The following is a 27,216-nucleotide window of genomic DNA, read 5'->3' as shown; positions in this document are numbered from 1 at the left end:
CACCCCCCTCCGTTGCCAGGTCCTGTCCGCTGAAATCAATGAATACTCCCTCAAACCTCGTGAAAAAATCGGATACACTCTCATCCTTCTTTTGCTTACAAGCCGTCAGTTTATCCCAATCTACTTTCCTGGGTGGGATCAATGAATGCATATAGGTTATTATTTTTTCAGGCAAGGTCAGTATCTCAGGTCGGGGCTTGTTCCCCGGTTTACGATCTCTATCCCAGTTTCTCAGTTGGTCCCATGTCCCACCAAATTCCGTAACATGGTCCTGGTCATGTACCTGGCGCCAAATGTCCACCGGTACTAATAAGGCAAAGAATAATTCAATATCCGCCAGCGTCATTACTGCTGATGAGGCGGCCTCGGTCAGTTCCTTGTAATATGCAGTGGGGTTTTTTCTAGGATCTGGCAACTGGCTTTTTAGGGATAATACCTCACTCCGCTTCCAGGGGGTATAGACCCATTGTTCCTGGAACCGGGCGTCTATTCCCGGGCGGGTAACGACACCGTGGGCATCCACCACCTCAGCAACTTCCGGATGGAAGATAGGGTGCACTTCTCGCATAGGGAACTGGGAGAATCCGGCGGGAATGGCAGACTGCAAACGAGTTCTATAAGAAACCAAAGTCTGCACCTTCCCATACACCTCTTCCGGCGTCAACTGAGATTTGTGAACCTGATCAAGAATATCATATAATATAGCCGGAGCTCTCCCTCCCTGGTGTACCTGTTCCCATACAGAAATAAGACGGTTGGCAATATGCTCCAGGGCATGCTGTTGCATCACCGGTTCGTAGTCTTTCATAGTACTCCAAATATCGGAAAGAGTATAAATAGGATGCCGCATCCACTGGGACGCTTGTGTGGCAATAGTTTCTCTTTCTTCCGTTCCTAAGGCAGAACGAGTGAACAACCTCCTACCCTCCGTTAGACTGGCCGGATGTATTGGAGTAGTCACAGCTGTTACCGGCGTTGTACTGGCGGAGGAGAAGGGCAGAACAGAAGGGGAAGACATTGACCCCGGCAACAGCTGAGGGGTCCCGGCTGCAGCTGCCGTCAATAAATTAGGCAGCATGGCCATAACTTCAGACACAGATGTCGGCAACCGGGAGAGGTTCGGCAGGGAGGGAGGGGTAGAAGTGGCCGGGGGAGCCGAAGCCGAGGCCCCCAGAGACATATTTGGGGCCGGGCCGAGGCCCCTGACACCTCCGGATATATCCTCTGCGGTACATAAGGGGGCGGTGGCCTGGTGTCCAATAAATCCTCTATTTCATCTTCCGCATTCGGGCGGGTCACATAGCTCTTATCAACCTTTAATCTAAATTCGCGATTCATGCAATCCAGTCCCTTTTCTACCCTGTCTCGGTCATAGGCCATAGCCTTCTGAGTAACATTCTGTCCTGCCTTGGCTCTAGCTACTTTCTCTTCCCTTATTCGCCGTTGTTTGGCCTCCTTCTGCCATGCGATTAGAGCATCGAACATAGCCTGCCTACTGCGCCTAGAAAACAGTTGTTCCTGTAGGAACGCAATTTTCTTCTCATCAAACGAACTCGTCTTGGGCCATCGTAACTCCTCATTTCCCTTAGTATACTTATGCCACAGAGTGCAGAACAACAAGGGAGAGATCCCATGTTTGACATACATAAAATGGCTAGGACTGCCCTCCGGCGGGGCGGGTTGGCTCTCAGCTAATCTGGAGTCACTTGTTCGGCAGCAGCAGCCAAAACAATTCAGTTTACTAAAACAGGACATTTTGGTTAGTTTTCAGACATGTACACACAAAACAACGATCAACACGAATCATACATAATATACAATCGGTATCAGAGAACCAAGCCCGTCGACTCTGGTTCACAGTTCAGACACCAAACTGCACGCGGGATTCCGGCCACCCTTCCGGCTCACCACTAAGACCAGCTCCCAACGAGGAGTTGCCCCGTCAGGAGTATGCCTTGTGGCTACCCAGTCTAGGTCGCAGGTCCTTCCACGTGCAATCCGTCTATATTCCTCCGGCGCGCTGTTCAAATCAAATCAATACAATCTGTACGTACTTCGAGTCAAACCACTGTAACGCTAACCCAACCAAGCAAGGCACCACCCTCCGGTGCGCGCCTTCGAATCAATGCACCGCTGTCCAGTGCGAGCTTCAAACAAATGCAGCCAGTGTTCAAATAAAAAAATGCATCGTTCTCAACGAATGCTCTTAAATCAATCAAATAGCACACCGTCCTCAACGCGTGCTTCAACAAAAATAATGCACCGTTTCCAACGCGTGCGTCAAATCAAATCAATCTATACTCACCGGGTGCACCCAGATACGAATGTTCATTCTCCGCTGCCAACTTCTCCCGACCAATTCAGTCCATTTTTCTGGGTTAAGCCCGTAGGACCCCGGTGAAGGGTGACTAGCAGCAGGGGACGTACCGAAAAGTCGCGCAGGGTGGGAGAAATCCTCAGGCTCCTCTCCCGCCAACCGGTCAGGACGCCCCCAATCCCACCACCCGAGTACGGGGGGGGGAAGACCCTTTCACGGGGTCCCTTCGTGGTCGCCAACTGTTGTGTCCTAATAATTTTTCCAAGGGCCACACTTACCACTGGCCCGCAATATTAAGTAAAAATAAGGAGCAGTTGGCAACGTGGAAGGTTCAAACGTTTATTAGCCACCACAGAACTCTATATAGAGGAGCCTCGTCGATCCTCACCTATCAGGTGCGCCGAGGAAGACTGCTGGCTCCTTGACAGTAACACACTTTTATACATTATCAGTACAGCATACAAAACCTTATATGTGGAAAAGTACCAGTTAGTCCTGGCGCCCCTAATGAGCTCATGCCTATTTCTAGTTTCGGTTACACATACAAAGGGTTACTATCTTTACAGAGAAGGTCGAAAGGGTGACTCCCTTCTCGTCCCAGGTCTAGAGGAATTTGCTTGATACTCCCTTTTAGCAGATGTGACCTTGCTTCTCAGCAACTCAGCCTGTCTCCTAATAAATGCATGAAAAGGGGGGAGCAGAGGGTGTGCGGAAGAGACCATGTGATTCTCAAGCGAAAGAGCCGCAATCCAAGATGGAGGCGGTTCGGTTCTCGGCCCTTTTTGTCGTGCTAAACATAATGGGGATTTCGAACCCTTCAATACACCATAACTAATCATACTATCATTAGATATACTGCGCTAATCATACCCTAGTGACTTGAATACCTCAGTAACATGTCTAAGGGGCGTTACAACAAACAAATGATGGACGGAATGCTGACAATGCAGACATTCTCCCCCAGTCAAGAGATCTGGGTTAAATCCATCGTTCTTTTGCCCACTACGCCACCCCAGTTTAGACATGGCCATATGCAAATCAGTCTTGACCCTGTGCCTCATGGGAACAGTCCAGCCCGAACTGCCAAGCCATGTCTTCCCTGGACCGGAATCAAGCATCCTAGGACCAGTTTCTGGCTATCAGCCGTCATCAGCCAGGATAGCTTGACTCCAGTGGCGTAGTGAGCACGGGTCCGACGTCTGGGAATACCCATCCCACTTAGGGCGAAAAGCGTTACAACAAACAAATGATGGACGGAATGCTGACAATGCAGACATTCTCCCCCAGTCAAGAGATCTGGGTTAAATCCATCATTCTTTTGCCCACTACGCCACCCCAGTTTAGACATGGCCATATGCAAATCAGTCTTGACCCTGTGCCTCATGGGAACAGTCCAGCCCGAACTGCCAAACCATGTCTTCCCTGGACCGGAATCAAGCATCCTAGGACCGGTTTCTGGCTATCAGCCGTCATCAGCCAGGATAGCTTGACTCCAGTGGCGTAGTGAGCACGGGTCCCACGTCTGGGAATACCCATCCCACTTAGGGCGAAAAGCGTTACAACAAACAAATGATGGACGGAATGCTGACAATGCAGACATTCTCCCCCAGTCAAGAGATCTGGGTTAAATCCATCGTTCTTTTGCCCACTACGCCACCCCAGTTTAGACATGGCCATATGCAAATCAGTCTTGACCCTGTGCCTCATGGGAACAGTCCAGCCCGAACTGCCAAGCCATGTCTTCCCTGGACCGGAATCAAGCATCCTAGGACCAGTTTCTGGCTATCAGCCGTCATCAGCCAGGATAGCTTGACTCCAGTGGCGTAGTGAGCACGGGTCCCACGTCTGGGAATACCCATCCCACTTAGGGCGAAAAGCGTTACAACAAACAAATGATGGACGGAATGCTGACAATGCAGACATTCTCCCCCAGTCAAGAGATCTGGGTTAAATCCATCGTTCTTTTGCCCACTACGCCACCCCAGTTTAGACATGGCCATATGCAAATCAGTCTTGACCCTGTGCCTCATGGGAACAGTCCAGCCCGAACTGCCAAGCCATGTCTTCCCTGGACCGGAATCAAGCATCCTAGGACCGGTTTCTGGCTATCAGCCATCATCAGCTAGGATAGCTTGACTCCAGTTGCGTAGTGAGCACGGGTCCCACGTCTGGGAATACCCATCCCACTTAGGGCGAAAAGCGTTACAACAAACAATTGATGGACGGAATGCTGACAATGCAGACATTCTCCCCCAGTCAAGAGATCTGGGTTAAATCCATCGTTCTTTTGCCCACTACGGCACAGGGTCAAGACTCATTTGCATATGGCCATGTCTAAACTGGGGTGGCGTAGTGGGCAAAAGAACGATGGATTTAACCCAGATCTCTTGACTGGGGGAGAATGTCTGCATTGTCAGCATTCCGTCCATCATTTCTTTGTTGTAACGCTTTTCGCCCTAAGTGGGATGGGTATTCCCAGACGTGGGACCCGTGCTCACTACGCCACTGGAGTCAAGCTATCCTGGCTGATGACGGCTGATAGCCAAAAACCGGTCCTAGGATGCTTGATTCCGGTCCAGGGAAGACATGGCTTGGCAGTTCGGGCTGGACTGTTCCCATGAGGCACAGGGTCAAGACTGATTTGCATATGGCCATGTCTAAACTGGGGTGGCGTAGTGGGCAAAAGAACGATGGATTTAACCCAGATCTCTTGACTGGTGGAGAATGTCTGCATTGTCAGCATTCCGTCCATCATTTGTTTGTTGTAACGCTTTTCGCCCGAAATGGGATGGGTATTCCCAGACGTGGGAACCGTGCTCACTACGCCACTGGAGTCAAGCTATCCTGGCTGATGACGGCTGATAGCCAGAAACCGGTCCTAGGATGCTTGATTCCGGTCCAGGGAAGACATGGCTTGGCAGTTCGGGCTGGACTGTTCCCATGAGGCACAGGGTCAAGACTTATTTGCATATGGCCATGTCTAAACTGGGGTGGCGTAGTGGGCAAAAGAACGATGGATTTAACCCAGATCTCTTGACTGGGGGAGAATGTCTGCATTGTCAGCATTCCGTCCATCATTTGTTTGTTGTAACACATGTCTAAGGGGCAGCAGTGCATGGGTTTGAATATTAGAACCAAACCCACATCCCTTAGAGGAACAGCAAATTGTAAAAATTGTCCTTCAAGAATTTTGACACAATAGTTAAACCGAAAAAGCAAACTGTTGAATGCAGAAACGGTGGCTAGATATTTATTTACCGTTCTAATGTTCAAATCCTTGGCCTTTAGCGATAATGCTAATCACATGATGGTTGGAATGGCAGATGACTGAAAATCAACGCTCTCAATGGACCACAATGAGAAAATGTTACACCTACTAGAATATACAGCTTTAGTCTAATTTCCTCTGTCTGTTAACACCATTTCCATTACATTCAGATAAAGGGAATTCTGCTGTAAAATCTTCTGACCAATTTTACAGGTGCTTAAGGAATTAGAAAGAAGCATAAGTCTATACGACCAAGAAGTGAAAAAGTCAACCTGAAAACAGAAGTAGACAAAAAGAGAACTGATCATGTCAGATATCCTTGCTTATCTCTGGTGGAGTAAAGAAACAAAGGCAGGTGGTTTCTAACATTGTTCTAATGAACTTCTGAATTAGTGAGAGGTTTAGCAAAGATGTGGCCAAATTTATCAACTGCCTAAATCTGTTCAAAATTCCTGTTGCCGCCTGCAAGTGGAATATGGTCTAGTCTTTAAAGGTGGATTTGATCATCCGGTCTTCCACAAGGGGGAGACATGGAACCCTGATCAGTGGAGGGGAGTCGCTACCACAGTTTTCACCTTTGTGAAAACTCTCAGTTTGTGAAAAGCTAAGGGGAAGCAGGAACAGATTCTTCAACGAGAAATTCCATTAACTTTTTGTGACATTCCCAAAAAGGGTGTTGAATTATACTCCTGATCCCGAAGTACCTGAAGATTCTCAGAAATATGTTCAGCAATCAAAGGTTTAGGTGAGACCTCTGCTTCTCTGGAAGTTTGGAAAGCTCTCTCATCAAGTTATTTCTATGGGAGGTAGAAAGGAGGGACAGCTATGGGCCTACTACAAACTGGCAGGAAGTAACCAAAATGAATAATTTGAAGGATACACAGAACCAGAGTAATCTGCTTCTACCTGTTCAACAAATCGTTCATGCTCCTGCCAACAGAGGTGTCAACCCACTTCTGAGCAAAATCATTAAGCGGTGAATGGGTTTGAGGAGGCCTACAAGCAAGAAAAGAGGTGCTGCTGCTACACAACCCAACTTGTTCCTATGCCTCTGTATGTATCAAATATTGCTCAGGAGGTGGTACTGGTTGATATTCTGATAAGTGTATCCTTTACATTTATAATACTGTTGGTCTAAAATTGTGTTGGATGGCGAGATCAACCATACAGCACATGCTGTAGTTCTGTTTTGTGTGAATTGCTTGAGTGAGCTATGAGCATTTGTGCCAAAAATGTGCTGACCTAGAAAGGGTATGTCGTACGGTCTTGCCTGAAAATGAATGCAATGCATCCATGTGTGACACAACAGCACCAAACCTGACAATATTAGATGTTTTGACTGGGACAAATCAGCCATCCTCCCAAAGGAAAGAAAATAATGCCTATGAGGTATGTTACATTTGAATCCAAGAGAGCAAAACCACCTGATGCAAATACGTTACATCACAAGACAACTACCCTCTTTGAAACTGTAAAGTGTAGGTTTGGCCAAGGATGTTTGAATAGTTAAATTCTCCTGCATTGGATGGGCAGTCAGAGAAATGGAATCCAAAGGAATCCTTTTTAATTCTCTGGTAAGCTAATTGTCAGTGCAGTCTGGTACTTCTACCAAGCTGGATAAACAGTATCCAGGGGAACTTCTTCAAATGGTAGCAAAGTCTTGAACTCTTACTGTATGTTTGTCAGAATCCAAGTGCGCAGATTCGGTTTGGTCAAAGTGGTGTGTATGGATAATTTGCATGGATACTTTTAACACTTTTGTCCATCTTGTGAACAGTCATGAAATAGGTGTGCTCCTCAATAGTGCACCTACCAAAGCAGGGAATTCACCATCAGCATTGTAAAGACCACTTGCATGTTGAGACGTCAGCACTCCTATAGGAAAAAAGGTAGCTAATAGGTTGACATCAAAAGATCAACGAAAATTTAATTATCTCCAGTTTATACAGCCAGCCTGGGCAGTTCCCTCATTAACTGTCACATCAGAACCCCACAGTGTCATCAGAACCGTGCAGGGTTCCAAGTCTCAGCAAGAATCCTAAGCACTACCATAGTTACAGGTCACAAAACATTTCCCTTCCTATACAATGATAAATAAAAAACAATGTGAGAAACAAAAACAATGTGATATGCTAGTCCACTTAAAAGTCCTTGCTGACCGAACACATAGGGCAGGTCACCCATCTTCCTCGCCGGGTAGCCCTCAAGATATCCTGACCTGTCTACATTATTACCGACAGAAAGAACTCATTATGAACGCGGTAAGAGACCAGGCCCATGTCATGTTCGAAGGGATCAAAGTCCGCTTTTTTCAAGATCTCTCCCCCATTACACTGCAGCGTCGCCGCCATATGAAGCCTATTACTGATTTCCTGAGGGAGAAGGATGTGTGTTACAGGTGGGGTCAACCCTTTTGCCTGCAGTTTGTATGGGATGGAGAGACGTGCTCGGTCCACACCCCTTCAGAAGCGGCAGCGATCGCAGGGAGAGCGGACGGATGAATTGGGATCCCCACCTTGCGCTAGCAGAGGTTGGACAAGCAAAGACGGCTCCCTAGAGGCAAGCTTCAACAATTTGTGAGCAAACCATTGACTACCGAAAGTAACAAGGAACGTTAGGCTCTAATCCAGCATCTCACGCAACAGGACTCTGCACTGGAACAAAAAGAAGATTAACGGCTCTGGAAGCAAGAGCTGAAAAATCCACGTTTTCAAAGTCTTGGGGAAGAACTGGTGGTTGGTCCTAACAATCTTGTATGGTATAATTAGCCTGCCTGGTCTCGATATTCGCTGCTTGATGATTTTGTGATATTCGCCATGCTGGCAGAGGACTTCTTTGACTGTCTTCTGTCTTGAACGACCCACGAGGTTGCCTGTGACATGGACCCCAACTACATTTCCACTGATTGTTCTACAATTGGTATTGTTGCTGTTTATGTTCTACTGTATGTTTTCACCCCCCAGGCCCATACGGGGCATGCGCGCTAGGTCGCTCCCTTCCGCCACATAGAAGAGAAGCAAAATGTGATTTGTTTCTCAAACCTACCACTTTTCTCACTTTAACACCAATCTATGTTGAAGGTGGTTAGCCCCAACGTCCGAGGCCTTAATTCTCCAGCGAAACGAATAGTGCTGCTGAGCAGCTAAGGGCAATGCAATGCGATATATGTCTTTTACAAGAGACTCACCTTGTTAAAAAAAACTGGAGTTGCATGAAGTCGAAGTGGTTTGACTGACAGTTTTGGTCGGCTGGGCCTAGCAAAAAGGCAGGAATCGCTATATTACTTGCAACACACCTTCAGGGACGGGTTATTCATACACACTCGGAGATCACGGGCCGTATGCTAGCCTTGCGAATCGCTTTCCCACAATGTACTGTTACGATTGCATGCATGTTAGCGCCAAATGATCCCCAGGAAGGGTTCATACGTGAGGCGATTGGGTCCATCATCAATACTCCTGATGCCCACGTCTCGATAGGGGGAGATTTTAATATAGTTCAGGACACCACACTAGATAGACACCCATATCAGGTGAACCAAACAGAGGCTCTCACACCACAAAGCCTACGCTGGCTAGCATATGCGGGGTTAGTTGAGGTCTGGAGAGCTCAGCACCCTAACTCACATTCATACACTCATTTCTCTGCAGTCCATCAGTCGTATGCCAGAATTGATTACTTCTTATTCTCTGCTTCACTGCTATGGATGGTAACAAAATCGGACATTGAAGTAGCCTCCCTTTCTGACCACTCCCCTATAACTGTAGTAATGCACATGCCATATAGCGAACAACAATCTAAAACTTGAAGGCTCAACTCTAAGCTGCTTACTAACAGCTTGCATGTTGAGGAAGTTCGGGGAGTAATACAAGACTACCTTACTAATAACGATACCTCCCAAGTAAGTATCTTGACACTGTGGGACGCGCTTAAGGCTGTAGTACGGGGACCTATATAGCAATAGCGGTGGGTTCAACAAAGACATAAGGTCCATCACGTAGAGTTGGATGGGGCAGTGGCTGCTTTGGAGGAGGCGCATAGGAATAAAGGAACACATAAGATAAGGCGCCAACTGACTGTCACAAGGAAACAACTCCATGCCCTGGTTATGAATGCAGCCGAGTATGCCTTACTCTGTAAGAAGACAGAAATATTATGCAGGAGGGAACAAGGTGGGTAGACTGCTGGCACACAGGCTTGGTACACAGACGCAGGCGCCCCGGGTACAGGCCTTGACGGACTGGGCCAGAACACCCTGACGAAAGACACAGAGATTGCAGCAGAGTTTGGTCGGTTCTATGCACATCTATATGAGGCAGAGGTGCAGCAACACGGACACTACACTACATATATAGAACAGGCTCCCCTGACCAAATTGACGGAAAAAATAGCCGCAGCCCTCGAACTTGACATTACATTACAGGAGGTTCCAGACATGATCGGAAGACTTCAGATTGACAAAGCTCTGGGTCAGGACGGATACACTGCCGCCTTTTACAAGGTATACACAGCACAATTAGCCCCGGTGCTAGTACATCTGTATAGCTCCTTCAGCGCCACCGGTACTATTACTGAGAGCATGAAAACAGTTATAATATCGGTGATACCGAAACCCGGGAAAGATCTGCAACAAAGTGTTTTCAATTTTGAGAGGGACGCGGCAAGGGTGTCCTCTTTCTCCCCTCTTATTTGCACTCTATATAGAGCCATTGGCGGAGCGAATATGAGGGCACTCCCTAGTGGAAGGGGTACGGATTGGGGGCTAAGTACATAAAATAGCATTATATGCCGATGATGTTCTGTTTACAATTACTAAGCCCCGTGAGTCACTGCCTCTGCTTCTACAGGAATTAGCAGTGTTCGGGGAGGTTTCTGGATTTAAAATGGATGCTGCCAAATCACAGGCCCTTGGCATTTCTATTCCGCAGGAGAAACAGGCTTATTTGACTAACGCATTCCCCTTTTCCTGGGTCACGCGTGGTATCTCTTATCTGGGAATCCAGCTATTGTCTAGACAAGATAGTGTCGCAGAACTACGCAACTCAGTTGGCCACGGTCCGTTCTCAATCATGGCATGGGGGTCCTATCTCGTGGACAGGGCAAATTGCAGCAACTAAAATGACCCTACTACCAAAAATTCTATATTTAATGCAAGCAGTGCCACTGCAGCCTTCCCCTGTAGTGCTCAAGAAGCTGCAACTGGCGGTGGAGTCTTTTATATGGGATGGTAAAAAGGTTAGAATGGGTAGGGAGAGGGCTTATCTTCCTGTGGCTAAGGGAGGATTGGAGATCCGTCACTTGGTACGCTATTATCAAGCTGCCCAATTGAGATCCATAGTAGAATGGCTACGCCCCCTTACAGAAACGCATTGGTGCTTTCTAGATCAGGCAGTGGCTGGTATTCACATATGGAAAGTCCCCTGGTTACTGCGCAGAAATCGCCCAGTGGGAGTGTATATTTCGCCAGTGGTTCGGGGTACAATGGGAGCATGGGTTAAACTGAGCATCTCTAAGTGCCGATCTTCCCCGATCTCCCCACTCACTCCGATCATAGGAAACTCAGACTTTCCCCCTGCCATGAGTGGTACAGCATTCTCTCAGTGGCAAGACACCAACTGCAAAGGAATAGGTGATTTTTTTGATGAACGAGGCCACAGGACTTCTCAGGTATTCATAAAGACTATGGCCTCCCGGAATCAGAGAGATGGCGATATGCAGCCGTCCGCCACTGGGTGACCCGGCTTGACGTGCGACCCCATGCCAGCAGACCCTTAACACAATTTTAGCGCTAGCTCCTCATACGAAGTGAGGACTGGCGGTTACTCTCAGACATATACTCTTTTTTGAATACCTCAGTTGCACCCCTAGTATCTCCATCGAGATATAGATGGGAACCGGAATGTGAGCACGCTTTCACAGATAAAGAGTTGTCAGACATTTTGCAACAAGCTCGCACATCGGCGTGCAGTGCAGCAGGAAGGGAGACTCTTCTTATATTGGCACACTATTGGTCCTATACACCCGCCTGTCTATCTAAGTGGAAACAGGGTTGTAGTGATAAATGTTGGCTGGGTTGTAATAACACAGGTACACTGACTCACCTTTTATGGTAATGCCCCTAACTACATCGATATTGGGAGGAGATACTGGCAACAATTGACCACATGTTTCAGACGGAGCTGCCCCTCTTCCCGAATTATGTTCTCTTGGGTCTCCCCAATGCCCTCACTTACCCCCTCCGTTCACTCAGGGGGAGGGCCATAACCCTAGCATTATATATGGCAAAGCAAGCATTACTTTCACGCTGGAGGACTGATGATATACCAACACATTTAGACTGGTTGCATAGACTCTGGGATCTATTAAGTATGGAGAAATTATCTGCTGTTATAGATCACACGCTCCCTAAATTTAAGAAGACTTGGAGCCCTTGCCTTAAATACCTATACAACACATTTTGCGAACTCACATGCCCGAGATATCTACGTGTTTTGTGCTTAACAGCAGGCTTGCAATCTGACTCTTAAATAAGAAGGGATGGAAGTAGGAATAAATTAATTTTAATGCAGTACGGGGGGCCTGGTTGTGCTAGGTGATCTGTTTTGTTATTGATGTATAAGTTGATTATTGTTTCCCTTTGATCGCTCTCTTTTTCTCTTATTTTCTTTCTTTTTGTGTTTTGTTCGCTTTTCTCTGCTGGCCATTGTGTTGCTTGTAGGCGGACGATCTGTATAATTTCTATTTCATAGTTTGAAAAATAATAAAAAATTGATACAATCCTAAAAGTCCTTGCTGTAACATTTGAATATAAACATCACATCGCTTTGGTTTCACACCACATATCCTGGAAAAAGCAACAGGAAACTCAACACCCGCAAATAGGTCTTCCTGCTTTCTTCACTCAACTCCCTCTCACTGCATTTAGGCACACTACTTTTATTCCCTTTTCATCCATTTCGCAATACAACACTATGCTCCTTTATCTCCTTTACATGTTTATTAATGGACCATATAGAAACACTCTTCCTCATGCGTGTTCTCCTTCTCACTTCTACAAAATCCTGCATACTCCACCTTTCCTTCTATCAATGACCCTTCTGGCATACCTAATATGTTTCCCTCACATTTTTTCATGCAGATGAGGCCTATCAATGTTGCTTATCTCCATTTGGTTCATCCACCCTGGAGAAACACTGGAAAGGAGACTCCTCCATCACGTGCAACGTGGTTTTTCACAACATTGTTTTACCTCTGTTCTCCAATTAAATCCACTATGCAACACCAATTGCATGTTTCCACACAACACTCTATTGATGCATTCCACTAACCTATATTCCGTGAGGGTGGTACAATGCTGTGGTGTGCCGTTGTGTACCAATCCGTAATGTTTCAGGAATCCTTCAAACAACTCAGAGACAAATTATGGGTCATTGTCTTTAACCACTTCATAGAGTATCTCTCTCTCCAGAAAACCTTTTCACAGAAGTTCACAATGTGTAAAGACTTCACTTTACTCGAGAAACTCACTTTCGGCCACTTCGAATAATAGCTGATGAGCACAAACCCATACCACCTGCCCGTGTCCAGAACATGGGACCACATACTTCCATTATGGCATGGTGAGCAAAAAAACGATGGATTTTGGCCCAGATCTCTGTACTGGGGTGAATGTATGACATTGTTCTGCATTCTGTCCATCAATTGTTCCTTTTGCGTTTGTCACCCGAGTGGGATGGGTATGCCCAGATGTGGGTCCCGTGCTCTCCATGCCACTGGAGTCAAGCTATCCTGGCTGATGAGGGGTGAAACACCGAAACCGGTCCTAGGATGCTTGGTTTCAGTCCAGGGAGGACCTGCCCTGGCAGTTCCGGCTGGACTGTTCCCATTGGTCACAGGGTCAAGACTGATTTGCATATGGCTGGGTTCAAACTGGAAGGGCATGCTGAGCAAAAACACGATGGATTTTGGCCCAGATTTCTGTACTGGGGTGAATGTATGACATTGTTCTTCATTTTGTCCATCAACTGTTCTTTTTGCATTTGTCACCACATACATCCATTGCCACCATCTGCCATGATCATTTGGGAAAATTCACAGGAACCACAGGAGATTTGTTCACAATAGGTGATTTGTAGCTACATGAACATGTCACACTATCTCTCACACACTTCTTTAACACCTGGTCTTGTCCTGGCCATCGAAAGACAAAGTGCGCCCCTTCCTCATGGCGGATATGCCACCATGACTCTTCCCCATCAGTTTAATTTGCAATTTCCTTGGTATACCTGACCCATCCCCTCACCTAAAAAACACCACCCACATGCAACAGTTAATTAGTGGTTAGGTAATTCCGGATGTTCATTGAAGTAATTCGACCAAAGATGTGGCAACAACTCAACCAGTTTAATAATTTCCACATCCTTGAACATCTTCTGTTTCCGCTTCACTTCCAACACAATTCATGGACTCGCAGGCCCAATCTCTGCTAGTAACCAATCATCCTCCTCTTCACTAGCCTCAACATCCACAGGCAGATGAGACAAACAATCAGCATTGAGGTTTTTTGATCCTAGCACATATTTCACAATAAACGTGTACTCCTGTAGTCCATTCAACCTTTAAACAATCCACGGTGAAGCCTTCCCTCCACCATTAGTAGAGAATAAATCAATCAATGGTCTTTGGTCCATCCTAAACTCGAAACACATGCCACCTAATATATGTCTTAAAATGTTGAACTCCCCACCAACAGGCTAATGCCTCTTTCTCAATGGTGAAATAGCTTGCCTCTGCCCATGCAACATCTTTGAGACAAAGGCAACCACTCTTTCATGTCCCCCACTGGACTGCACGCATTCTAGCATCAGTGAGTAGCCACAATTAAACTGCCATGAGGATCAAAACGTTTCAACTCAACTGCACTCACAATGCGTTTTATAAATATTATCGAATGCACACTGAAGATTGTTGGAACACAAAATATTTCTCCCTTATAGAATAATCAATGGTTTGGTGTGATTGGAAAAATATTCTAATAACTTTGTGTAATACTTTGCAAGTCCTTGAAAGGAAAGGAGCAGTCATTCTCCTTAGGGCTCAAATCAGTATCAGCCACCATTATCAATTTAATTTTCTGATTAATCCCCTTATTAGGTGTGTTCCTGATAGTCCACTTCTCTCACATCAAACTTACATTTATCATTCCCGTCAGTCAGTGCAGCATTTTCTAATGCGGCAAGTACCCTCCTCAACAACACATCATGTTCTTTCCAATCCGATCCCCACACCTAGCTATTGCCCTGAAAAATGTCACTGCGGGCAGCCCTCTGATCAAATTTTTTATTACACCATGGAAGACAGCCAGCGTAGAGGCATGTAAACAAACTCAGGGCACCCTCAGGTGTAAATATCAAGATCTGAGTGAGCAAGAACACGCTATGCCCCCCTCAAGCAACTTTGTCACAGTCTTATCATTTGTATGGCAAATCCACCATTCTTCTACATTCAAAAGGTGGATGCAATAAGGGGCTTAGTAAAGAGACTAAGACTATCATCCTTCTACTTCAGAGCTCTCTCCCCTGTTCCTTTCCTTTAAAACTGTTAAACTGTTTCTTCCACTGAGCCACTCCAAACCTTTGCACTATTACAAATAATCAGACTTGGTACTGCCGGGAGGTGGACCTATAAGTTCTACGTACAAGCACGGAAGAGAAGGACATGGCTGACAGCAACAGATGAGGTCAAATGCTTGTGCTGTATGCTAAACAGTAAAGATAAGGTACCTGCATCTGCCTGACCTATAAAGTACTGACGCCCTGCTTAAAGCAGACCTCCGGATTTTAAAACTCGGTGGTACCGACTGGGCTACATGTTACGGCCTTAGGCATAGCCCATATGGGTCGGTATCCCTAACCAATAAGATCAGAATCCACTTGTGATTCACAACTGAGTCAACTGAGTCAATTGTGCTTGCCTTTTTCTTAAACCCAATCTGATTTATAGACAGGATCAAATTGTAATTACAGCATCCCTCCAGCCTGGAAAATACTTTTGAAGAGAAGATGTTTTGAAAATGGTCAAGGAGGCTGATTGGACGATAATTGAAGGGTCTAATACCCTTTATAAAAATTGGTACTATTTCTGCCTGGAGCCAAGATGGTGATATTGGTGCCTCTGTTAATATGGCGTCAAATTGAGAAAAGAACATATAGCAGCTCCATAAAATAGGGTCTGATTTGGACTAATCAGCCGGACTTTGTCCAGGCCAGGGGCCTTTTGCCACTTTTGTTTGTTAATAGCAGCCAAAATTTCAGTCATTTTAAAAGGCCCAGTTTTTATGGGACACTGCACAACAACCCTGGGACTAAGACCATTCTCTGGGTATATTGAGGAGTCTAGCTGAACCCTGCAAAATGGGCATTCCAGCAGTCTCCATGGATGATGGACTCCTGGCTTGCTCAATGATATTGTCTGTTATGGACGATGAAATGCCAAAAGGTTTGTGCATCCTTCGAAATGACAGCCGTAATAAGCTACTCGCATTTGGAAAGCTCCCATGTTCAGTAAGTCATTGTACTTTTGGGACCATAAGTAATGATTCCATTAAAAGTTTTTAAATCTGGAGCTCTGACTGTGCATGTAGGAGGCGGGCTTAGCATATGGTGCCAAATTCTTCAAGTGTTGGACTTTTCTCTAATCCAGGCAACTCTTATGGTGATTTTAGTCGACTTTGATAACCTTTGGTTCTCAAAGTGGTAGCTGTGGAGCGCAGCCTTCAGGCTTATCTTGAAGGAGTGTAAAGCAAAAGCAGCTTGTTTTACCAATCTTTAATATATAGTGTAGATTAGATGAAAAGAAACCACACAGTGTTTACAAAAAAAAGTATATTTATTACACACACAATCACTAACACCTTGGTATATACCCTAACCGGAGATATCAACACAATACACAAGAATACTTCAAAATAATCAGGTAAGTAGCACAAATATACACTGGTCTTCAGGGGGAGACCAAACAATATATTAAGAAAGAGGAATGCAAACTGCAAAGGATAATGGGACTTGGACCACAATACTCAGAGGAGCTGGGGAAGCAAGGAACCACCCATGGTAAGTACCCAGGAACCCCACGGAGGCTGTGTGCAAAGTGGAAATACAGCTGCTTGCCTAATGGAAGTCAATGGAGAAGTCACGGTTGCATTTTTAAAGAAGAAGGATGCTTCACAGACGACCCGAAGAAATCCGTTGGAGGATGGAACATTGGAGAGTCACCCCACCCCTGGATGCCCCAGGAACCAGGTTACCTGCACCAGGGACGCCAGGTGCATAGGGGTGAAGTAATGTTCGAACCAGCTGTAGACTACAATGGAAGACTTTGGAGAAAAGGCCTCTGGAGGAGTTTGACAATAACTCCAAAGAAACTGTAAGCAGACGGGACAGTCTACGCCACTCGGAAGTGACCAGGAGGCATGAAGACACAATGCCCACCGACGTCGGGAGGTTCAGGAGTGATGACAGGGACCTTACCGCTATAGCTGTGAGGATCAGGAAATGCTGAAGAAGACAAGGAGCAGTGCAAGAGCTGTCCCACATTGGATGTCGGTGTCCAGGTGGTCAGTGGGAACACCAATAAGCCTTGGTAGCCGCCACTGGCGTGGAAGACGAAAAGATGCAATCGTTAAGACCAGCAAGGTCCAAGGGGCTCACCAAGTGCAGGAGAGACGGAAGATGGCCTGAGCAAGCAGAGGAGCTCACCAAAGCAGAAAAAGACCCTCAAGAGGACCCACAGGTCAAAGTCACAGGAGTCACAAGAAGACCTCAGGCAGCTTACCAAAGATGGAGGCCCACGATGCAAGGACTACAGGGAAGAGGTTGATCTTTGAGGAATGAGGTGCTGGAGACTGGAGCTTCTTGTAGCCTGAAGATCTCTGGAGTGCAGAGCCAACAAGCCTTGGCAATGGCAAATTGGAGTGGTGCACAGGGGTTTGATCCCAGCGGCTTCAACAAGGGATACTGTCCTCCAAATCGCAGAGAAGACAGGCCAGGCCTCTGGAGAGCCGCAGAACCACCATCTGTGTTGCTGAGCCTCAGGACATCCGAAAGACGACAGGAGCAGCAGACCGGTCAGCTTTGTTGCAGTGCCTGCAGATACAGGGGAGTGACTCATTCACTCCAAAGAAGATTTCTGTGCATGCCCTTGATGCCCACAGGTCTTCTAGAGAACCTGAGTGAAGCACAGACACAGGCAAGGCAGAATACTTTCAGAACAGCGAAACCAGGAGCAGCAGAAATCCTCCTTGATGCAGTCTCGGTTCCAGGCAAAGTCTAGTCAAGTTCAAGTGTCCAGACGATTGAAGAGTGTCTTGGTTTCAGAGGTGAGTCTTGTTCCATAATGAATCTGAGGACCCACCCATGGGGGAGCCTTTAAATACCCAAGGAAAAGGGTTGGAATGACTATGGGGTCCCTTCCAGAGGAGGGGCTGGACAGAGGGGAGTCGACCCCCCTGTCTTTTGCCTAGTTTCATGCCAGAGGGGAAAACAAGGGCTCCTGAACTGGCTCAAACCAGTGTGTGCAAGGAGGGCATCAAAGTAGTCTGGTGACGCTGGAAAGTGCCCCACCCCAGCCCAACACACTAAGTCCTCTCGGCAGCAGCACTAGCTTGCTGGCAGACCCTGAAAGGCGTAACCGGGTGTACAGGGGGTCCTTTAAGGGGCCCTCAGTACATGGGAACATACCTCCAACACCGGAATCAGTGTTGGGGTATGATTCCAACATGTTTGAAACCAAACATGACCAGATTTGGTACAGCAATTATATAGTTAGACATCTCGTAATGACTAATGTCCACTATATGTCTTAAAATGGCTGACTACACTTACAACGCCTGGAGAATCGACTCTGCGGTTTGTAGGGGTGTCCTGCTCGTGCAGGGGCACCCTCACACTTATAACCAAGCACCCTGCCCTAAGGACTGAAGGGGTTACCATAGGAAGAGGACAGAGGAAGAGACCAAAATGTAGACCAAACATGCAGGTCACCACTAGACTATCAAACCTGAGAGAGAGGTCAAGCACTGGGTAGGTCTCCTTCCTTTAGTCTAGGGTTGGAGCTGTCTTCAGTCCTGGAGGTCAGCTGTGCACCAGTCTTGAATATTGAAGGAGTTATGCATTATAGGTGGCCCATTTCCCTAACCTGGCCATATGAAGAATAGACAGAAGGAAGTGTTTCCCTCAATGTGACCCACAAATCTACCTTGTTTCACACATGAGGCTGGTTCACATTCACCTAAGTGGTCGTATGTCCTGCGTAAGGGATACAGCAGAGACTGCACCCAACTACAGAAGTGAAAACACAGAGTTCAGGTGACAAACTGACCCTACTAACTTGTACCTTGTGTCTGACAAGGGCAATGGGGCTGAGATATTGTGTGTGTGTATGTGTGGGAGATCGCCAGAGAGAGAGGGGATGAGAGTGCCAGAGAGAGAAATAGAGTGATTAGTTACCCATGGCTATATATGGAAGTTCTGAGTAAGTCTAATACTTCTCAAAAGGAGGTGTCATATTTGTCTCCATTTTGGAGTGCAACGTGCACCCTCACCATGTAACTCTCTAAATAAAATAGTGTTGAGCACATATCTCTATTGTGAGAGACGATGTTATTTCTTATTTCCTGGAATGAGTTAATACCACTTAGAGACACTATCCATTATGGTTATTGGGCAAGGTATGGAACATTGAGAGACCTGCAAAGGATACATCATTGAGACTGTTTGCTTGTTCATGTTAACCCCTGCAAGCTGCACCTCATCAGGTTCTCTGTGTACTCTGCTGAGAACTATACCATGAGCTGTGGCCATCATTCCATACAAGGAACCCTCAAGATACCAGAGGCTACACACACATTTCTTAGCGCTACAGTACGGTTTTACATTTTCTACGTTTTAAACAAAAAGTTAATGTTGAGGTAATATGGTGAACACAGTTCCGGCTCTAGATTTACCTATAACCTCAGTCTAAAGAACCGGTGGGTCCTAATTAAATGAGAAATACGTTCTGCCGGATGACAGCATTTTCTACCACCAGGCTGTTATTCCCCATCAACGTGTGTTTACTGATAGGGTGAACAGCGGCTGAATAACCTGCTGGCGCTCCACTGGAGTGCCAAGTGAAAATGTCACAGCTTAGCACCTGGTTCCCATGGACTCGCCTCCTTACTAGGGGGGTTGGTCATCTAAGGCCCATACTTTAAAGATTGTCGCGCAGATCCACCAGTGACCACTGCCCTGGTGTAAGTGCTATTTGTGGCAGTAGTGGAAGGGGACAGGAACGTATATGCTTGGAGCAGGCACACTTCACGAATGTGATCACGTCTGCCACTTGCTGAGCATTGCCATTTGTTTTAAGAGGTGAGCAGTGCCACCTGCCGGTGCAAGAGATACACTGTTGGGTGATATCAGTTCAGAAGGCGTTTGTGAATTTGGAAATTGTTTCTGCCCATACCTACCTAAGGCCTGTAAATACCGTTCATTTAAGTTAAAAACACCAGATGCTAAGCTCAACCGCCAATCGGATAAGGTCCAGCTAAATAAACGGACCTTCAACATTTTCTTGAACCGTCCAGGTAATGTGGGTGGTGTAAGACCCTTCTGGAGAGCACTGGACACAGGCCCCATTGTGACCAGTGACTGACTGCATGTATTTGTTTTACATTAAGTTCTTGTAAGTATTATTTGGCAACAAATGCTTGCACATACTCAAGATCCACCTAAAGTAGCATTAAAGATCGTGTGGAGGGCTAGAGCGTTTGTTTACTAATGTACAATGTGAAACAGGGGTTTGGACAAAAACAGCAATCAAAACATAAATCGACAAACAGATGTAGCGATAGAGAGGGAGAGGGCACAAGAGAAACAAGCATTTGCAATGCAATCGGTCTCGCCTTTGGGGCCTCATATGTATTTAGCTATGCAGCACATTAGCCTGGGTGCTGAAACATCTACTGTTCTTTAACATGGAAGGAAAGTAAGCATCAAACTGCGTGACAGGCCAGGTATGGGAACACATTGAGAGAAATATTGCCTTTCAGCGGGAAATGGTATAGTCCAAGCTCTGTTTCTAATATAAAATCAGGGCCTTCATGGTCATATCACGGAAAATACAAGATTTGAAAAAAATATTATTGTCTACCGTTGCTCATGGGAGACAATTTCTATGGACTGGAATCTAGGGAATGCTAAAGTGATTCAGGTATTTTACTGACCTCTGTTGGTTGTTTTCTATCAAGAAAGTTAAATAGAGGCAGTTGCCAGAAAATAAAGTCCCTAAGCGGAAGCAGACAAGTCCTAGGGCTGATCTCCAGATCCCAAAAAGTACATACACACATAAGTATATACTAAAGTATATAAGTATATACTAAAGTATATACAAAAGATCTCGAATGCTCGACCTAAAAAGTGAAATAATGAATAAAGAGATAAATAAGGACACAGACAAAAAAAAAACATATCTTACTTGGACTCCATTAGTTGCAGGATTCGGGGGGTGTTAATTAGTCCTTCAGATGCGATAAACATGTACGGAATTCGTATGTCTAGCATGAGACTGTTCATATTAACCAGTGATGAATTTCCTATAATGTAAAAAACATATTTTCAATGGAAGATGATAGGACAGGTTAGGCCACCACGACACTCATAATAAATTGAAAATAAAAGCATATTTGACAAGCAAGTAGAGAATATGATCTACAGGAACTAACAGGACATGGCTGGGTGGACGTGACACGACCACCGAATGTGATATGTTTTTCTGAAAAAGCTGGTGGTTCATTTTTACTCTGTTACAGAAAGTATGAAATACATGACTAGGGAAGTTTTCAGATCCCTGCAGAAGTGGGACTAAGCACCCAGCAATAGCTTTTATACTCGAAAAGACAAAAGATGCTTACCCATAACGACTTTTCTCTTGCATTTTATCTTTGATAGACTGGCATGCTTGAATTATTTCCTGTGGACAGGCTGGGATCTCTCGGTAGTCATTGTTAATATAGCAGTGTACACCTTCCCTAAACCGTTTACATGATGACTAAAGAATGTTAGCAAACGCCTCCTAAAAGCGGGGAGACGTTTCTTTAAATCGAGATGGCATTACAGGACACCTCCTCCCTAGAGCTATAAGAAAACCACTAAGTATCCTGTACCCTTATCTCTGGGTAAGAATCCATGTTACTTCCTGCTGACCTCAATTACGAAAGCATTAGTGGGGTTTATTTTTGACCCTCACACAGGCGCGTAGCTAGGGGGGGGGCGGTGGGGGCGGACCGCCCCAGGCTGCACTACATTTAGGGCGGCTGCCTGCGGCGGCCTATATAATTTATTTAGGGAGTGGGACACACACAGTACTAAAATAAATTATAATAAAGACAATGTAAAGTCCACCGCGGCCCGGCCGCAAAGGCGCGCGCGGCCGGGCGGCCCAGTTTGAGTGCAAGCAGCGCGCTGCGCACTGCGCGCGCTGCTGCTGCACTTGCAATTTGAAATAACACATTGCCACAGCCACATGACATCACATGATGATGACTGACTCACTGACCGATATCTCTGCCCGCGGGCGCGGTGCCGCGTATACGTTGCTTGCTGACTGGCCCATCCCCCAGCCTGCTCCAGGGCCGTCAATCTGGAGAGCGCGCGCCAGCGCTACCAATGACGGCCCTGGATACATTTTTGCCCGGCCCTCGCGTCGCGATGAGAACGTAGCGGAGCGGTGACGCGTCACGCACTTCACCGCTACGCACTCTAGTCTCGTGACGACCTTGTGGCCTGGGGCAAGGGCAGTCTCTGCTGCGCAGCGTCACCGCCGTGGATAAATCCTTTTAGACAGTGCAGCAGTAGTAGTAGGTAAGAGAATGTTTCTTTTCTTTTTTAAAAATATGCGCGCAGGCCCAGCAAGACACGTACTTGTGCGCTTCATTTAAACAGTTTAGGGGGTTGAATCCATCATCATTCTTTAGCTCACTTTGTCACCCCAGTTCAGACCCAGCTATTTGCAAATCCGTCTTGACCCTGTGCCCCATGGGAAACCTGAAGTTTCCTGACTCATACCTATTCTCACTAATTGGCGAATAATAAAGTTCGTATTGGAACTACATGGCGGGTCTCATCACTGGGTACTTCCTTATTGTTCGTGCAAACCGCAATAGTGTCGTCGGGCCCTTCTTGTTCAGAGAGCCAAGCACGCACATCTGACATATACTTCTCAAATTTGGCCAGTTCAGTTGGTGCAGTGCAAGAGAACAAAGCAGATACTTCTTCTTTGCATGTCCCGACCCCTTTAGAGAGATGCATTGGTCATAACAACTTCCGACGTAGCGGTAGCAGGCCAGGACAACAAAACACCAAATGTGGCTGAGACTCCTTTCTGTACTTGCAGATTCTGCACCTGCTTATGGGGCCCAAGGATTTCCACCCGGGATTTAGTTATTTTATTGGAAGGGGCACACGCCTAACCCATTGAGTATCTTTTAGGCACGTCATCCCCAGTGTTTGCTTCAGATACGACTGTATTCTGCGCTCCTTGTATGATGTAATCAATTCGGAATGGCCTCCCCTGGATGTATAGTTTTGAAAATCTGCTTCCCGTGATAATTGCTGGATTTGTTTGTTAAGTGAATTTTTGATTGCCGCACAACTTAGCCCTTCCGGGCCCCAGTTTTGTGTTACTAGGCCAAGTGTTCCCCCCGTGTTTTGCATATACGTTTTCCATGGATTAGTTGTTCCGTCATATAAGGGTTTGAGCGTGCTCTTTACGCTTCCAAGAGGTGCTTTATGAACTTGGGAGTAGTATTTTGTCTGCTTTCCCAGCCATTCATAGTTTTGCGGCACCAGGCAGTACTCCAGGTGAATTAGGGTATTGCCGGTATGCTCTAGTAGAATGAATATGCGTTTTTTACGCCTGACATTGTTATTTTTCAAGCAACCTGTCCATTTGGCCTAGGAATGCCTGTTGTGCATAACCCGATATTGACCTTATTTTACATTGTATGCCCCTTCTTATTGGCCCCGTCGTCGGACTTTGCAGCTTCCCATGGAGTTGCATAAGGGGTAAATTGTCAACTGAACTTTTGACTTCCTTTTTTGGAGATGTAAGGTCGCTTTCCCGGAGTCGCTGAGCCACGCCCCAAGATAATTATATGTTCGTTGGTGGAAATTGTCTGATTACCCACTTTCCATTTGAGTAATGATTTTTTTGCACAATGCCCAAAGACCATCACTTTGGGCTTGTAAGGATTTATGACCAGTTCATTAGTTTTATTGTAACTATTGAAAGTGTTTAATCCCCTTTGTAGGCCAATTTTGGTATAGTCCATGAGGTCATCTGCATATTGTAGGATATGGAATCTGTTGGGGCCTATTTCAAGAGTTACGAGGTTAGCATTTTGAAGCGTCTTCACCAAATCTGCTCTATATAAATTAAAAAGAGTTGGGGCACGAACGCAGTCCTGTTTTAGGCTGCGGTCTGGATAGCACTTTTTTGAAATTATATTTTCTGCTAGTTTGACTCTTACCCAGGTTTTGTTATATACAGAGATGACTGCATTCAAGAAGCCTACTGGGGAGTTCCAGTTCCGTAGCTTATTCCAAAGCTAATGATGAGAGACCCCATCGAACGCTGCCGTGTAGTCGACAAAGCAGGCAAAGACTGTTTTTTTGTTTTTGAAATTTGATTTCTGGCTCAAATAGCATAAAGCAAACAAACGGAGATGATGGATGGAGCACTGAAACTTTTCAGACACTCACCCCCAGTCACAGATCTGGGTTGAATCCATCATCATTCTTTAGCTTACTTTGTCACCCCAGTTCAGACCCAGCTATTTGCAAATCCGTCTTGACCCTGTGCCCCATGGGAAACTTGAAGTTTCCTGAGGTGGCAGTGCATGCAGTGAGATGTCCAGTGGGGCTGTGCATGCACTTTAGATGTCCTTACAGAGGGGGCTGTGCGTGCACTTGAGATGTCCTTACAGTGGGGCTGTGCGTGCACTTTAGATGTCCTAACAGATGGGGCTGTTTTATCATTATTTATCATGGCCGATGCAGGACAACAATAAGACAACAATTTTAAAAGATGCCCCAATAACGCTGGTGATTAATGATCCGCTGGAGAGCAATTATTTGTCTGTTAGTAGTTTTCAAATAACTGGCTGAACTGTATTTTGTGTGGAAGCTCAGTGGGTTGCTGCGCCTGCCTTAGAGAATTGGTAACAGTCGATGGAGATGGGTCCCGGGAATACATGCAGAAATTCTCTGAAGACTGAAACTGAAATTATTCAAGCTGCATTCCATTGTTTTTTCCTCCACTGTGACTCTCGGGACAGATTGCAACTCGGGCGTTGTCTTGCTCCAATAAGAAAAGTCTAGCAAGGATCCCTCTGAGAGGGAACACCCGCAACCGCACCCCACCTGGGCCTTGTCAGTGAGGTCCTTTTGAGTCCTGTGGCAGAGTGAGCACAGGACTCACGCTTTTTAGTTTTAATGCACATCAAAGGGAAATATAATACATTTAGGTGCACACAAAAGGTACTATTTATTTCGAAGTACTTTAACCAGAAGGTTGTTTAAATACCCAGAAGCGCATAAAACTATTGAAAAAGGGATAAAGAAGTCTAAATTGGGGTGGTGTAGTGGGCAAAAGAACGATGAATTTAACCCAGATCTCTTGACTGGGGGAGAATGTCTGCATTGTCAGCATTCCGTCCATCAATTGTTTGTTGTAACGCTTTTCGCCCTAAGTGGGATGGGTATTCCCAGACGTGGGACCCGTGCTCACTACGCCACTGGAGTCAAGCTATCCTGGCTGATGACGGCTGATAGCCAGAAACCGGTCCTAGGATGCTTGATTCCGGTCCAGTGAAGACATGGCTTGGCAGTTCGGGCTGGACTGTTCCCATGAGGCACAGGGTCAAGACTGATTTGCATATGGCCATGTCTAAACTGGGGTGGTGTAGTGGGCAAAAGAACGATGGATTTAACCCAGATCTCTTGACTGGGGGAGAATGTCTGCATTGTCAGCATTCCGTCCATCAATTGTTTTTTGTAACGCTTTTCACCCTAAGTGGGATGGGTATTCCCAGACGTGGGACCCGTGCTCACAACGCCACTGGAGTCAAGCTATCCTGGCTGATGACGGCTGATAGCCAGAAACCGGTCCTAGGATGCTTGATTCCGGTCCAGTGAAGACATGGCTTGGCAGTTCGGGCTGGACTGTTCCCATGAGGCACAGGGTCAAGACTGATTTGCATATGGCCATGTCTAAACTGGGGTGGTGTAGTGGGCAAAAGAACGATGGATTTAACCCAGATCTCTTGACTGGGGGAGAATGTCTGCATTGTCAGCATTCCGTCCATCAATTGTTTGTTGTAACGCTTTTCGCCCTAAGTGGGATGGGTATTCCCAGACGTGGGACCCGTGCTCACTACGCCACTGGAGTCAAGCTATCCTGGCTGATGACGGCTGATAGCCAGAAACCGGTCCTAGGATGCTTGATTCCGGTCCAGTGAAGACATGGCTTGGCAGTTCGGGCTGGACTGTTCCCATGAGGCACAGGGTCAAGACTGATTTGCATATGGCCATGTCTAAACTGGGGTGGTGTAGTGGGCAAAAGAACGATGGATTTAACCCAGATCTCTTGACTGGGGGAGAATGTCTGCATTGTCAGCATTCCGTCCATCAATTGTTTGTTGTAACGCTTTTCGCCCTAAGTGGGATGGGTATTCCCAGACGTGGGACCCGGGCTCACTACGCCACTGGAGTCAAACTATCCTGGCTGATGACGGCTGATAGCCAGAAACCGGTCCTAGGATGCTTGATTCCGGTCCAGTGAAGACATGGCTTGGCAGTTCGGGCTGGACTGTTCCCATGAGGCACAGGGTCAAGACTGATTTGCATATGGCCATGTCTAAACTGGGGTGGTGTAGTGGGCAAAAGAACGATGGATTTAACCCAGATCTCTTGACTGGGGGAGAATGTCTGCATTGTCAGCATTCCGTCCATCAATTGTTTGTTGTAACGCTTTTCGCCCTAAGTGGGATGGGTATTCCCAGACGTGGGACCCGTGCTCACTACGCCACTGGAGTCAAGCTATCCTGGCTGATGACGGCTGATAGCCAGAAACCGGTTCTAGGATGCTTGATTCCGGTCCAGTGAAGACATGGCTTGGCAGTTCGGGCTGGACTGTTCCCATGAGGCACAGGGTCAAGACTGATTTGCATATGGCCATGTCTAAACTGGGGTGGTGTAGTGGGCAAAAGAACGATGGATTTAACCCAGATCTCTTGACTGGGGGAGAATGTCTGCATTGTCAGCATTCCGTCCATCAATTGTTTGTTGTAACGCTTTTCGCCCTAAGTGGGATGGGTATTCCCAGACGTGGGACCCGTGCTCACTACGCCACTGGAGTCAAGCTATCCTGGCTGATGACGGCTGATAGCCAGAAACCGGTCCTAGGATGCTTGATTCCGGTCCAGTGAAGACATGGCTTGGGAGTTCGGGCTGGACTGTTCCCATGAGGCACAGGGTCAAGACTGATTTGCATATGGCCATGTCTAAACTGGGGTGGTGTAGTGGGCAAAAGAACG

General features: G+C 46.5%; 1 protein-coding gene across 1 annotated transcript in view; it reads right to left on the bottom strand.

The window, feature by feature from the left end:
- The window catches only part of SHOC1 (shortage in chiasmata 1), a 1,571,389-nt gene that overhangs the window by 449,105 nt on the left and 1,095,068 nt on the right, over positions 1-27,216 (bottom strand). The window contains exon 21 of the mRNA XM_085643056.1: positions 21,099-21,216. Coding sequence (XP_085499182.1) covers positions 21,099-21,216 — 118 coding nt within the window. The remainder of the gene's footprint in view (positions 1-21,098; positions 21,217-27,216) is intronic.

This window comes from Triturus cristatus, chromosome 2_2, assembly GCF_964204655.1.
Source record: "Triturus cristatus chromosome 2_2, aTriCri1.1, whole genome shotgun sequence".
Classification (NCBI taxonomy): Eukaryota; Metazoa; Chordata; class Amphibia; order Caudata; family Salamandridae; genus Triturus; species Triturus cristatus.
Note: the sequence above shows the minus strand (reverse complement) of the source record. Positions and strands in the feature narration are given on the sequence as shown.